The sequence below is a fragment of the Mustela nivalis genome, assembly GCF_964662115.1.
Source record: "Mustela nivalis genome assembly, chromosome: 5".
NCBI classification, from domain to species: domain Eukaryota; kingdom Metazoa; phylum Chordata; class Mammalia; order Carnivora; family Mustelidae; genus Mustela; species Mustela nivalis.
Genome location: NC_139024.1, coordinates 68,024,792 through 68,038,749, shown reverse-complemented (window position 1 = coordinate 68,038,749; position 13,958 = coordinate 68,024,792). Strand labels below are relative to the sequence as shown.

Below are 13,958 nucleotides of genomic sequence, written 5' to 3'. Positions count from 1 at the left end.
TAATGAGTCTTTCCAAACCTCAAGCATGAAAACAGCAGAGTTCTGTCTGCTCAAACGTCACCCAACTAGGTCTATGTCAGATCCCAGGACCTTTGAACTGGTATCTCTGGGAAGGTTCTGATGGCATTTGCTCAAGAAGCCTTCGGTCTCTGCCCTGATCTTATCGGATTCAAAAGAGGCCTTGGCTCTGAGAAACTGACTCAAAGGACCTGTGGCTGGATACAAGCTATTAGATACCTCTCACCCAAATTACTTTTCATTGCAGCGCATATCAGCTAGAAGGCTTGGGTTAGTAGAATTGTAGAGAGAAAGGTCCAGTAATTTTGGTAGGAAGATCTGTGCTCGGTCTTGACTCTGCCTCACAGAATTTGTATGATAGTGTTAAGCAAGTTACTTAGGCAGCTATGCCTCAGCGTGCTCATCTGGAAAGTGGTGCTAATTCAACTTGCCTTGTAGGAGGCTGTGAAAATCTAACAAGAAAATGTATTTAAAGTTATACTTTAAATAATACCTCCCGGCCTTTAAGTAAAAGTAAAAAAAAAAAAAAAGAAAAGAAATTTGCCTTTAAATAAAAGTACAAAAAATTTTTTTTTACTTTTAAGTAAAATTATTTTTACATTTAAGTAAAAGTCACTCCTATCTGCATATTACCATCCTTCTTCTTACACCTATTTTGCCATCAACACCTAGAATCCTACATAAATATCTTAGTACAGATTTAGTGCTTTCGGTAAAAGTGCTGTTTGTTAACTTATTTGTCAATTTTTATAGCCAATAATTATCAATAAATGTGCTAATGCTTTTCAATATTTTTGTCCAACCTTTTAGACTACTTTTTAAAAATGTACTAGATTGGGAGTAGAGTTGGGTGGTAGAAGGACAAAGAAGAAGAAATATCTTTTTCTATCTGTGAAAATGGGACTATTTAAGGCCGCAAAATGGGAGGGTAATGGGTGACCTAAGAATGTGAAAGAATATTTCCCAGAGGATATTCACCAGCTGGATTTTATCCTTACTTAGACAGGAACAGGAGGAAATGAGCTTAAATTTCATTTGGGTTAGAATAATGGGAGCAAAACTATGAAATCTAATTCCCAGGGAATCTTTTCTTCAAAATAAAATAGAAACTGACTTCCTATCATGATTTCAGTGCAGCCCTGATAAGTATGAGAAAGTACTAGATGAAGTTTGAGTCGTCCGTCTCTGTAATCCCCATCAAGAGAAGAAAATGAGCAATTATGAGCCTTTTATGCAACAGGTGTTTTCACTTGTATTTATTTCATCTTCACTGGAAATTATTTTTCCTACTTTACAAGTAGAGATGTAAATTCTGAAAGTTAAGTTTCTCCAAGGTCATCAAGCAAATGAAACGCAGAGTTAGAATACAACTTGTCCCTATCTCCAGAGCCTCAACTATGTACTGCACCAATCTGCAAGCTTTGCTCACAGTGGCATTCTTAATTTCTACCCTTATTTAAAACTGACATTATGTCCAAGATTTAGATTTATTTATTTACTTAGATTTATTTCACTTAGGTTATTTCCAAGATTTAGAGGTCTCTGAAATCCAATGTAAATTGGAAATGTAGGTAGTATTTATGAGCTATCTAACACAGGCCAAAAATAAAAGAACTCCATGAATATTATTTCATTTGATAATGGTAGTTATCACTTGAGACAAGAATTATTATCTCCATTTACAGATGAGAATCTAAATCTCAAAATACATGCTAGGAGAACCCAGGCCCAAGGGATTAAAGAAAGAGGCCTTTAAACTTCAAGGAAAGCAATAGGGTCCTAAGCATTCTCACCCTAGCAAGCCTAGGGATGGTGAGAAGCAGGAGAATCTGCAATTCAGACCATGGCATCTGAACCCCAGCACGTAGTTCACTTTCAGGTTTAGCAAGTCATAGATAGTTAGAAGTAAAATGAGCCATTTGAAATCATTGGATCCAATCCCTTTATCTTACAGACAAGGAATTTGAGGACCAGGGAGAGGTTAAGTACTTTCTCTAAGGTCGGAAAGCTAATTAGTGACAGAGTTAGCAATAAATCACTTCCATGAAAAGACATGCTTTCAAAGTGAATTCAATTACCTTGTATTCTCAAGTGGCTATTAAGAACACCCAAGTAGCTAGACAATCTCCAATGTTTCTGTCAAGTAGATGTAACTCAAGAAGATCTGGAAAGGAACTTTGCAACACTGAACAATCTAAGACAGCAATCTTTCAAATGTGCTAATTTGAGTCAACTCTTTATTGTTAGGAGCGGAGTTCTACCCACTTTTTTTCTGTACAGAGTTATAATTTCAGCCACAGTAAATGGCCAAGTATTTTCATCTCTTCTAGTGCATAAGAGATATATGAAACTACAGATACACTGAAATATACATACATATAAAATTATTTTGGTATTTATAAATTTTGATGACAAATTCCTAAAGAAGAAGATTCTTATAATTTTACAGTATAATTTCTATAGAGGATAAAAAGTTTTCCATTTTGTCAATGGGTGACAAAATGCACAGGCGCTGGGATAATCATCGGTATTAAGAATTTAATAATCAAATATAGTGTTGCCAAGTACTTAAAAGGAATAGAAAGTATTTTCTTAGAAGGCATACTTTGAAAGTTAATTTCTTTCAACATACTAAATAGATCTAGCTAAATATCCAAAGATTTGCCTTTAGAAGATATGGTTAAATTGGTAAAAAGACAAAGGGAAACAGTGATAAGCTAAAAAAAGTTTAAAAGAGTTGGATGTAAATGGGTGAAACTACAACCATTCAGTCAACAGTCAACAGCAAACATCTGCTAGTCTCCCACCTAATGACGAGAAACTGAAGGTGAACACATGAAAAAATAATGAGAACTAAAGCATAGGGTCTGTGGAAATGCATCCTGAAGACAAACCAAAATGTTATTTCCATCAGAGAAGAAAAATCACATCAATGAAAATATATTTTGAAATATCATTTCAGGGGAAAAAAGGAAGAAGATAAACTGACAAGAGATCATTCTAATAGTTGTCAAGTCCTGTAGTTTGACACTGAAAATTCTTACAATTTACTAAATTTAACCTAGAAGTCTTACACATTTTCAAAAATAGAAATCCTCTATCACACTTGACATTTCTGAATATGTTAATGCTGAAGCTTTCTATGTGATGGTGTCCTTTAATTTAGAAAAAAAGGATGAGGAGAGGAAGAGGAGGAAGAAAGAGGAAGAAGGAGGTGGGGAGGAAGAGGGGGGATGGGGGAGTGGAGGGAGAGGAGGAGGAAGAGAAATAAACATAACAGGGAAACTGACCGGCAATGTTTATTTAACATGGTACCTAAGCCCATATACTCATGCCATGTGTCTAGGACAGGAAAGTCAATTTTTGAATGACTATTTCATGGCTATACAGTACTCTGGCTTCAAGAACATTTCATGGTCATTCAGAGTCAATTATTCTTAGATTTTCTTGTCCTAGGAAACATTCCCCCAAATTAAATCATTCAGATTTATGAATGGCACCAATGGAAAAGAACAGCAGCATCTAATATCATGTCAAGAAAAGCGTTCTGTTCAGTAGCAAGTAGACAGCAGAGCATTTCTCTTACTGCATCTATTGATGAAAAGAATGATGATAGTGTTTTGTTTATCTCAACTTCACATTTCTCTACAACGGAAAGTTTTCAAGGTGGCCTCCCTAAGTGAAACGAGGGACAATCTGGGTTTCATTTGGAATTCTGACTGTTTAGAAAGGATTGACTGGTTTGGGATCCCTCAACAACCCAGAAACCAAGATGATTGACAGATTAGCGACTGAGTATTGCTAATGATCTACTTAATTTTATTTACTTATTTAACAAACACTGTGTGCCAGGCATTGTTCTAAATACATCTGTTAAATTCCTTTGATTCACTTAAAAGTCATAACAACCCTATTCGGTGAGAACTATTACACCCATTTTCCAGGCGAAAAAACTGAGGCACAAGGAAGTAAATAATTTGCCAGTGGTCACACAAAAAGTAAAGGTAATTCTCCCTTAACACTCAGCCATAGTCAATCTTTTAGCATGACGCTCTTTCCTCTTTTGGGTCTCCTCACTAAATAGCAGTTTTCAGTGAAAAGTAATTCAGACAGCAACATTGGGTGGGGGAAAGAAAGCCTGATAATAATAGCTGAGTTTGGTAAGAGTTTTCTATGTGTCAGATACAGTGCCAAGTGGCAATAAAAGTTTTTTAATTGCTACATAACCTTCAGTCCAAATAATCCCACAGGAAGTTACCATTAGAATTTAAATCATAAAATGTTGGTGACAAATAACTTTCCCATGGATAAATGTCTAATAATGGCAAGAAGGCATCCACATCTGGCCCATCAGAGCACAGAACTCACCTACGAGACCAAAGGGCTTAACTGCTGCCCTATAAGAAAGCTGCGCCTTTAAGGCGAGATGGCTACAGGATGAGGAGTCAGCTGGCTGTTCTTCTTTTCCTCCTCTTTAACATGATAGGCCATCAAAAATTATTTATTAAGTCAAATAAGATAGATCAAGTTTAAATGGAGGAGTTCAGAGTTCAGTTCATCTATGGAGAATTCTCTGGCAGTAAAGGCTACACACATATACACACACACAAAACAGTGTGCTAAACCAACTGATAACCCCAGCTTCTAGCAGATCATCTCCAGCTGTTACTATCAGGTGATAATGATATCACTATCGACTAAAAAGAGTAGAAAAAAATCACTTTCTCCCAAAACTTTAAATTTAAGGTGAAGTTACTTATTTGGCAAAGCTTAAATAGGGTCATATTCAGATAGGGAGATATGGGCTGGACAGTGGGTCTCATGAGAGTCACAGAAGTGGTCTCACATGAGAGGTATGATTTTAGTATAAATTGTTAAGAGTTTTTTTTTAATAATCTCCATATCTATCTTCTAGTGTGAGATTCTGTCATCTGATAATACAAATATTTTCAAATCACAATTTAAATATTTTCCACAAAAATCAAAATACAAATCAATAAATTGGAATCACAAGTGAATTAAAGTCACCAACAATTTTTATCATAATCCCATTTCTCCTGCAGATGGAATTATTGACCTTTTTTGTTTATATTTTTAGAAATTATTTACCTTGTTAGTTTATAATTTTAGAAAATATTTACCTTATTTCATATTTTTGGTAGCAAATGATTGTTATCATTACATGATTAAAATTTAAATTAAAATGTAATCAATATTTTTTATTTTAGTCATTTACATTAAATATATTCACAAAAAGCCACTGATATATTTTATTTATCAGCTTAATTTTATAGTTATTACAACTACAAAACGTATACTGGGCAGTAGTATTAACAATCAAACTGCAATTATACACTTTTCTTTGTTTGAAATGAGAGTGCAGACAACAAAGTTGATTTCTTGCAGTATTACTATTATCAATATGTTCTTAAAACTCACTGCAAATGACACATAATATAACACAATATAAAAGGCATTTCTTTTTTCTGAGAAAGTACATTTTGTTTTTTGTATCAGAGAACTGAGACTTTTTGATCCAGTGATTTGTGGGACATAAAATAAGGAATAAGGACAAGCACCTAGCTCATGGCTTTTCAAAACATATGAGTCTTTGAGTCTGTGAAAAGAAGATACAATTTTCTTAAATTACTAGAAATCATCTCTGCTAAGGGAAAGACAATGGAAGTTAGGTAATTTCTCAAGATAGGTATTAAATCTATGAATTCTACTGCAGAAACTAATTAAAATTTTATTGTAAACTGGCATATGCCACAAATTAAAACTTTTTTAAGACTGTCTCCAAACATGTAGAACCTGAATTATTTTTATCATCTTTATTTTTCAAGATTTGTTTATTTATTTGAGAGAGAGAGAGAGAAAAGGAGAGAGCCAGTTGGGGGAGGGGCAGGGCAAGAGAAAGAAGCCTCAAACCAACTGCCCTGCCTGCTGAGCTGGGACCCTGAGGCAGGAACCTGAGATCAGGATCTGAGCCAAAATCAGTCACTTGACCAAGTGAACCACCCAGGTTTCCCTATTTTTACAATTTAAATATTTTGGATTTATTTTCTAACTAGAGCTTTCTTTTCTCTTTTTGGGTTTTTTTCCTTTTTAAGACTTTATTTTCTTTTTTTTAAAGATTTTATTTATTTGACAGAGAGAGAGAAATCACAAGTAGGTAGAGAGGCAGGCAGAAAGAGAGAGGGGGAGGAAGCAGGCTCCCTGCAGAGCAGAGAGCCAGATATAGGGCTCAATCCCAGGACCTTGGGATCATGACCTGAGCTGAAGGCAGAGGCCTTTACCCACTGAGCCACCCAGGTGCCCCAAGACTTTATTTTTAAGTAATCTCTTCACCCAACATGGAGCTCGAACTCACAACCTAGAGGTCAGAAGTCACATTCTCCCCCGACTGAGCCAGCCAGGCACCCCTTCTCTTTTTTGTAGACCTTGAGTTCATTTCTAAGTAAAATGTTTCATAATACTTAACAACCTTTAAAATGTTTCAGGGTTTAACAAGCTCGGGAACCTATTCTATAAATGGTATTCTTAAGTAATTACAGAATTTTAAGTTCCAGCCACCAACCCTCTGCCCCTACAGCACCCAAATTTTGTATAACCACTCCTCTCTCCCTCAAATCCCCTCTTGCTAGGAATAAAGAACTTTCATCATCTTATAGAACTCCAGATACTTAATACATGCCCACACATCTGAGCATTACTATGATAACCATGAGATGGTTATCATGTCTTTGATGGGAAACTGAGTAAGTGTCCTACTTCGAGAGTTGGAAGATATACTGACTCCCCTTAAGAGCAAATTCGTTTTTCATTCAACTTAATTATTAACATTAATAACAACTAAAAGGGGCGCCTGGGTGGTTCAGCGGGTTAAGCCTCTGCCTTCAGCTCAGGTCATGATCTCAGGGCCCTGGGATCGAGCCCTATATCGGGCTCTCTGCTCAGCAGGGAGCCTGCTTCCCACCCCACCCCCTGCCTGCCTCTTTGCCTACTTGTGATTTCTCTCTCTGCCAAATAAATAAATAAAATATTTTAAAAAAATAACAACTGAAAATAAAAATGCATTGATGGGGGCATCTGGGTGGTTCAGTGGGTTAAGTGCCTGCCTTCAGCTCAGGTCATGATCCCAGAGTCCTGGGATCAAGCCCCACAACGGGCTCCCTCCTCTCCCTCCTGCTTGTGCTCTCTTTCTCTGTCAAATAAATAAATAAAATCTTTTTTAAAAATGCATTGATGTAAGTAGTTAAGGGCTTCATATCCTATCAATTAACATTTGCTGAAAAATGAATCAGGGACCCATTTTATGAAACATTTGCTTTCATTTCTGACCCTATAGTTTTATACATTTGTCCCTTAAGCTGAGTTCCCTTTAAATTTACTGCAAATGACACACAGTACAATATGACACAAAGTATATATAAATATACCATTCTCTTTCCTGAGAAAGGCTTTTCACTGGCATAATACTGGCCTTAGGCACAGTATTAAGGCACATGGAGGAAACAGAAAATAACATTGCACAGAAATAAGTGTCTCATTTGAAGTCTTCTAATTGCAAAAATACTCCACAAATATTTAGGACTACTTAGTAATTCAATAAACATTCCCTCAACCTGCCCCTCTTGTCTCTGTAAGTAGTTATGAATCATATGTACAAACAAAAGCCAGCTCTGTGCCTCTGGACAAATATATTAGTAATTAACAAATTTAATTCACATTATAGAATGTACTCAGTGTTTCCATTTCTGCCAAAATGTTTTGAGGTTAGCAGGGCAGTGTTACAATGGACCACCCTTTACAGACGAAGAAGCCAGGGCATTACCCCAGCACTACTTACCTGAGAGCACAAAATTAGTTCAAGAAACAACCTGTGAGTCGAGCCCATATACTTCCTTCTGGATTCTAGAATCTACAGGTTTGCTCCTTTCTCACATCCACACTGCCTTGTTACATGGTCTGGGGGCTGGCGAAAAGCGGATGACGTCGGCTTTCTGAATGTTTAGAGCATTTGTATCACGACTGAATTCTATGTTCTTCTTTCCTGTGTCTAGGACACTTCTCCCAGGTTCTTCGAATGCATGGGCTATATATTCAGGCTCTGTGGAACTACCACTTTCTAGCACAGAGCCAAGGACGTGTAATCCCTCAAAAATACTTGTTCGTTCACTAACTACATGCAAAAGTTTTGGGAGACTATTTTTGGTAGAGGTGGGAGGAAATTAAAGGCCACAGGCAAAGTGGGCTTCTTTCTTACCCAATTCTGAATTTTTTAATGTTGTGGGAATCCACTCATTTTCCTGTTTTCAAAAAAAAATCACTATAAAAAACATTTTTTTGACCATATCCAATATTTACAATGAAGCAGACATTTTTAAACAATATTGGTGGGGAATGTAATCTTCCTGTATATAACTTATTGATATGCAAATGTATTATTTAAATGGAAACTCCAGCAATTCCAACTGTACAATGTTGCCTAAGAAATAACCAGTGTTGGGGTGCTTGGCTGGCTCAGTCGGTTAAGTGTCCGACTCTTCATTTTGACCCAGGTCATGATCTCTGGGTTGAGAGACTGAGCCCCCCCACCCCTGTCAGGCTCCCCACCGAGCATGGAGTTCTGCTTGAGATTCTTGCTCCTTAATCCTTTCCCTCCCCCTCTACTCCTCCCTGCCCTACCCTATGTGCCCACGTGAATGCGCTCTCTCTCTAAAATAAATAAATAAATAAAATCTTTTTAAAAAAAAGAAAAGAGAAATAACTAGCAGTGTTCAAACGCATCCCCCAACTTTTAGCTTAAAATGTAAAATTAGGAGACAAAAATCAAAATCCCGGCTACAATCCAAGATTTCTCTCTAAATTCAGTGACTGCCAAGACAGGGTGTGAGTCTGATAAGCCAGTTCTTTGTTCTTGAAATAACTTTCACATACTTGAAAATCATTTCAGTTTTTTTAGTCATTTTCATTTTGACAACAATTTCTCCTTCATTCATACATATTAAATTTAGCCTGTGATTGAGTCACATACCTTTATTACATGATGCTTTTCTTGGAACACAGGAATCTTAAACATTTGGCACCAATAAGTTGTACCTTTGTTTGGGATGGGGACCTGTCTTAATAAAAAGGGGAAGGGAACACAAAGTCACACTATTAAACACAGCAGTGTAAGTTAAAAACTCTTACACGATTTCAATAAACCCACCCTTCCAGCCATAAAACCTGAAAAAACTTACGTCCTGATTCACCAGGTCAAAGTATCGTAAGGCTGTAGATAACACATTGGTTTTCTCAGGATTCAATAGTCGTAGACTCTTGGTGCCACGATTAGAGTCATGGTACTTGGGGCCGGCTTCTCCCACATCTTCATGGTGGTACGCCCAGATCACTCTCACAGTGCTCTCCTAGGGATCACACAGGGGCATCATTACGTCTCATGAGAGCCCTGACCTAACCACTAAGCTGAGTGTAGAGAACTCTATTGGAAGCCAGATAGAGACGTGAAGAAAAGAGAATAATGACATTTGGAGTCCTCAGTATGGTCTCTAGGATTAATTGTCAATTTGATTAAGTCATCAAATAGACAACTTTCTTTTTGGAAGAAACAGTCTCTCTCAGCACGCAAGATTATGTCTTCTGAGAGAGCAAAGAACAACGGACTCCGTGGTTATCCTTTCACACGCATGACAACAGTCAATAATCTTCACACTAGGTCTGCAAACTAGCAACTCGTAGTTACCAAGCAAATACTCCTGTTCAGATGCAAGATTCTATAAAATTAAAACCTGTTTTTATGCCATGCAACATTTTAGGGAAAATAAACAGAATGAAAATTAAAACGACTTTCCAGATCAGTACCTTTACATTCATAATATATTTTCCTAGGCACTAGCCCGGTCATGTGTATGAACTGACAGAAAGTGCAAACACAGGAAGAATTTCTGATTTGGGGTTTATTATCCTAGAATCTAGCTTTAGTCATTTATGAATCTGGGAATTTCCGAGGGACTAGGGTGTCCCAATGAGGGAAAGTACTGTCAGGTGAAATTGGTTTCCATTTAGCAAACAAGAGATTGCCCAAGGGGAGAGGGAGTAGGGAGGGGGAGGGCTTGCTGAGGTGTGAAGAAATTGTTCAGTCCTCCCACAGATAAAGGTGTTTTTGCCAGATCTTTGTAATGAGAACTTTGAAAATAAATAATAAAGCAAAAGCTATTTATTTTAAAAGCTATATTCTTTCTTAATATGTCAAATGACTATAATTATTTTTCCAATTAAAGTATAATTGCACTGTATATTACATAAAAAGTGATCCATGTCTTTGCATGGGTTCTTTTTCTTCCTCTTTGACTCTTTACACTAAATGTTAATCAAAACTGTTTCAGATTTTTACATTCCCATCTTTGAAGCTTTATCAAATAAAAAAGATAATTTGATTGATCTATACAGAATGAAATCGATCCAAGAAATTCATGAAACTTCCTAAGTACCACATGAATTATATACTGTCTAAATATTCAATTTGCATATGCATAAAGATATTAATGTTTGCATGAAGTCTGACAATAAAAAATCTTGTATAACATGTTGGTAGCAATTTTAATCAATCTGCTATTCATCTCGACTCTAGAAATTTACAAAAATGAACCAGTCACAAATCAGGTGAATTATGCCCTGATATTCAGCATCATCATCCCCTCTTGTGCAATATATTTTTTCCAACCTTTATCTATTGTGGATTCTCCAACTTGATATAGAAAAAGCTAGAACTCTTACAGATAAAATCACACTCACTTTAAATGGCCCTTCAAAATGTGAGATTCAAAACAAAAATTGCCTTTCTTCAAATGTATAGTCTTAGATTTTCTGTGGTTTCTAAAAAGATTTCAAAGGTACTCTAAAACAGACTGTGTGACTTTGTTTGCAAAGGTTATTTTAAAATATTTGTTCCTTTTATTCTGCAGTGTTTCACAACCATAAATGCACAGTATCTTCATGCATGCATTCTCACATAGGCTCCGTACCGTTATACTCTTGTCATTGATGTCACATGTATGCAGCTCTCTGGTAAATTCAATTACTGTGTGGGTGCTATTTTCCATGGCATATTCCAAGTGGTAATCTTGTTGAGCATCTTTTTTCAACTCTCTATTTGCATTTGTAAAATAATCCTGTGGAAAATATGGGAAAGAAAATTAGGACATCCCAGATTCAGAATGAAAAGAATTTAGATTAGGAATATTTATAGGACCTTAAAAAAGTGATTTGGGGCTTGCTTATTACAAAGTCCTATATCTACAGTCATTTCTATAGTCCTGGGAGTTTTCAAGGAGCTGGAGTATCCCAACTAGGAAATCAGTTCCCTATGAAACTGAATCGTATTTGGACCTCAGGCGCTCTGGGAAAATGTGATATGGATTTATGGTATCATAGAGCATTGAAAGAGATGGAGTAAACAGACATCAAAGATCACCTAGTACTTTTCCGTCATTATACAAATGAAAAGAGGAACTTCCACACTGTGAAACAGCTTGCTCCAAAGTGAATTGACTAGATTGGGACAAAGATAGAACCAACCCATGTAGAACCAACCCAAGGAAAGCCCTTTTCCACTGTTATCCCAGTTGGGGCTTCCCATCACCGCTCCTAAAAGCAAAGAGGCCCCAGCTGAGGATACAGGTCATTTCAGTATGTGCTGTAATACCCAATGCTCATTAAAATGAAATGCAGTGGAAAAGAACGGAAAGAAATTAAACTCATTGAATTACAAGATATTGAAAAACTGGGGAAATTTTGTTTATATGGATTAGCGATGATTTTTGTACTAAACTTAATCAGTGGTAACTTTTGGGAGGCAGACAAATGCAACAGAGAGGTCGTGGGCTTTGAAATCAAATGGCAAGAACCTGACCCCTGGCTCTACCTTAAATAGCCTCGGAGAATTGTTGAAGTCAAACTCTGTGAGCTTTTGTTCTAACATTAGTGAAACGGGAGATAATACATACCTATTCATGGATTTTGAAAGATAAAGAAATGAGGGGAAATTGCCTACAATGGATTACTGCCCATTTAATGCTAATTTCCTTTCCCCTTTTCCAATGCAGTTTGGTTTTTATCCAAAATATTTCCCTAGACCATATACCATTTACTTACCGTGTTTTACCATTTGCCTACTGTCTTACCACTTGGCCCTTACTAATATATTACTGTATTATAAAACTCATGGTGCTAATTCTCATCACTTCTAGAAGACAACAAGTTGGCCTTAATTGTCCTGGCCTTTCTGTGCATGAGAATATTTTATTTTTAATGAGCCATAAAAGGCTGATTTCAAAAATGCATGCTGAAACATAATTACAATTATTTTTTTCCTAACATTAAAATTGCATTTGAAGAAATGATCACTACGCTTAGATAAATAAATAAAGTACACCAGGAAAAAACCTTAAATGGTAAATGTCACACTCAAATGGATGACATCTGGCATTTTTATTCCTAGTACCTTTTTGAAGTAGCTATCGAGTATGTGTAAATTTGACATCCCAAAATTTTTTTAAACCCATTATCGGTGATGCACAGAGCCTAACTAACCCTTTTTCACCCTCACGGCAACTACAACTCACTGAGCATACCCCACACACAAGGCTCGGTTTAAGCGTGTATTATTACGTGCACACGCATTAAATCATTTCCACCTTCACATCAGGTCTATGAGATAAAACCAGTTTCCTCTTTCACAGACAAAGACACGAAAGCGTTAAAAGGTCAAGAATTTTGCTCAGGATCACGCAGTTGGGACGCTGAAAAGCCAGTATTCAAAGCCAGACTGTCTGACTTAAGTCTGTATCCTTCTCCACTATTACACGCTGTAGTGGCCGCTGCTGGGAAGTCTACAGAAAATATCTACTTTAAGGTTTTTTTGATTGTTTGTTTTTACATGAAACGTTACTTTGCTGCTGCTAAAGTTGGGGGCTGTCAAAATATTTATTCTGAGAACCGGTTGTAACTGTGAAAACAATTCAAATGAAGTATTCCTGTCATATTGTGATCCTCCCACTTTTGATCACACAGATTTTCAATATGTGGGTGAAATACCAATGTCCAGAGACAGAGAGGGATTTGGATAAACGGAGCCTTGATACTGAGTTCACATTTCATGTCACGACTCAAGCAGTCATGGTTTTTGCAAACAAAAAGAAGACGAAACAAAAGGCAATGAAGAGTAGAATAATTATCCCAGTCTTGCAAATATGTTTCCAAACCCATTAATCCCACAGAATATCCAGCTGGCTCGCCAACTTTCCATTCCTTCTATTCTCACTCACCAATAACAATTCCTTCAGCTATTCAACGTTTTTCTGACGTTTCAGATAATTTAGCTGTGAGAAAATGGGAGAAACTTCACTCAGGTCTCCCTGAAGATCCACTGCATGCACATCTATGCTACATCAACTGCTGAGGGTTCAATATTGTGAAAAGACAGGTGATGGTTAAGTAAAAGATCTAGGCTTCTGGCAACATGTGATTGTCTGAAAGATGCTGGTTATCTTCAAACTTATTGGGGGAAACATGAATGGATTTTATTATAACTGAAATGTGAAGCAGCCCTGTAATTCCATTTTATTTTCTCCACATTCTCCAGTTCTTAAGGCCCATTTTGATACATGTCTTCAGATTTGAGCCTACCATAGCTTAGCTATCAAGATATCAGTTACATGTTTTCTTGAGCTAGGCCCTTCCTAATGCTTAGAAATGCACATGTGAATCTCTTATTGTATTCTCAGGAGGCCTCCTGAGACAAATATTAGAACCCTCTCTCTTTAAGATGCCAGTATTTCCCCACTCTCAGCTAACGATCATGCATCTCACTTTAAGAGAATTTCAGTTATGATACATGACAGCTCATATCTTGCCTTCTTTCTATCCCAAAT

General features: G+C 36.8%; 1 protein-coding gene across 1 annotated transcript in view; it reads right to left on the bottom strand.

The window, feature by feature from the left end:
• Positions 1-13,958, bottom strand: part of MOXD1 (monooxygenase DBH like 1) — a 91,909-nt gene that overhangs the window by 58,982 nt on the left and 18,969 nt on the right. Inside the window, exons 2-4 of the mRNA XM_082731446.1 lie at positions 11,052-11,198; positions 9,267-9,434; positions 9,059-9,142 (exon numbers count right to left, since the gene is read on the bottom strand). Of these exons, the coding sequence (XP_082587572.1) occupies positions 9,059-9,142; positions 9,267-9,434; positions 11,052-11,198 (399 nt within the window). The remainder of the gene's footprint in view (positions 1-9,058; positions 9,143-9,266; positions 9,435-11,051; positions 11,199-13,958) is intronic.